The 1,310-nt window shown below is 57.4% G+C and overlaps 1 protein-coding gene and 1 long non-coding RNA gene across 2 annotated transcripts in view; one reads left to right on the plus strand and one right to left on the minus strand.

The window, feature by feature from the left end:
* The first annotated feature begins 68 nt into the window (after window positions 1-68).
* Window positions 69-1,310, plus strand: part of CNPY2 (canopy FGF signaling regulator 2) — a 2,908-nt gene continuing 1,666 nt past the window's right edge. The window contains exons 1-2 of the mRNA XM_004692629.2: window positions 69-384; window positions 515-630. Coding sequence (XP_004692686.2) covers window positions 108-384; window positions 515-630 — 393 coding nt within the window. The 5' untranslated portion in view covers window positions 69-107. The remainder of the gene's footprint in view (window positions 385-514; window positions 631-1,310) is intronic.
* The window catches only part of LOC105854319, an 8,069-nt gene continuing 7,442 nt past the window's right edge, over window positions 684-1,310 (minus strand). Inside the window, exon 4 of the long non-coding RNA XR_001146010.1 lies at window positions 684-959. This is a non-coding gene — a long non-coding RNA (uncharacterized LOC105854319). The remainder of the gene's footprint in view (window positions 960-1,310) is intronic.

Below are 1,310 nucleotides of genomic sequence, written 5' to 3' on the forward strand. Positions count from 1 at the left end.
CCGCGGCACCGCCGGGGTGACGTGCCAGCCCCGAGGCCCCCTCTGGCCACGTAGCCCGGGGCTGGGCCCGCAGCCCCGAGCTCGCCCGCCGCTCTTCGCCCGGGGAAATGCGAGTCCCCTGGCTCTGGGCCGGGAGCCCCTTTGTGGCCGGCCGCGTCTGGAAAGCAGACCGAGCCGCTCTGAAGCCTTTGCAGGATCGGGTGGGACGCGCAGGGGGGCCCGGGCACGGGAGGGGGCAGGGAGCACCCACGCTCTGTTCCCGTCCACCCCAGGCGGAGCAGCCTGTCGCACTAAAGATGAAAGGCCGGGGTTGGCTGGCCCTGCTTCTGGGGGCTCTGCTGGGGACGGCCTGGGCGCGGAGGAGCCAGGATCTGCACTGTGGAGGTAAAGGCACAGAGAGATGGGGAAGAAGGGCGGAGGAGGCCGCCCGGGAGACCCCGGCCGCGAGAATCAGAATGGCTGTCCCGGGGGCGATTCCTTTCTCACCCTCCCCCACTTTTCTCTCATGCACCAGCTTGCAGGGCTCTGGTGGACGAACTGGAGTGGGAAATTGCCCAGGTGGATCCCAAGAAGACCATCCAGATGGGGTCTTTCCGGATCAATCCAGATGGCAGCCAGTCAGTGGTGGAGGTAACTTACTATTCTTCCCAAGTAAAGTAGCTCACTCTGATTTTGAATAAAAAGTCAAGTCGTTAAGAAGGATCTTGGTTTAATAGGGATTAACAAAACATTAATAAAGAAGTTGAGAAATCATGACCCAAAGTGTTATGCTTGGGCTCTCATGGAAGGGCCAGCGGGCTTATACATCCTGTGTTCCGCTTGCGGGCTCCAAACCCCTGAATATTGTTTCTGCTGTAGAAGTTCTTAGCATATAGGAACTCCCCGCTTCAGCCCTCTTCTCTGCGTCCTAATACCATGACGCCAGTTTTCCTCTGGTAGTGTGGTGTGCAAACATGGGCCTGGGGGGAGTGGAAAGTCTTACGCTTGCACTTAGTTGAAAATATAACACACACGGCGCAAGGGGTTGAGTTTCAGCTGTCAAGCTATCAAAGCCCCTGCAGTTTGATTCCCCGCCAGGGAGGGACCCACAGGGCCCAGCAGACCTCTTTTGTCTCCCCACGCTGCTCCCCTCAGCAGTGTATTTCACTCCACCTGTTTGTTCTGCGCCCCATTCTGTCTCTGGTGAATCCTCTGACACCCTGCACCTCTGGCCTATACCCAGTTCTTGTATGCATAAAAAAATAAATCATAAAAAATATGTATATAGGCCCTCCCTGGTGGCGCAGCGGGTTAAAGCACAGCACTGAGAA

The sequence above is a fragment of the Condylura cristata genome, unplaced genomic scaffold, assembly GCF_000260355.1.
Source record: "Condylura cristata isolate star-nosed mole 26May11 unplaced genomic scaffold, ConCri1.0 scaffold00034, whole genome shotgun sequence".
NCBI lineage: Eukaryota > Metazoa > Chordata > Mammalia > Eulipotyphla > Talpidae > Condylura > Condylura cristata.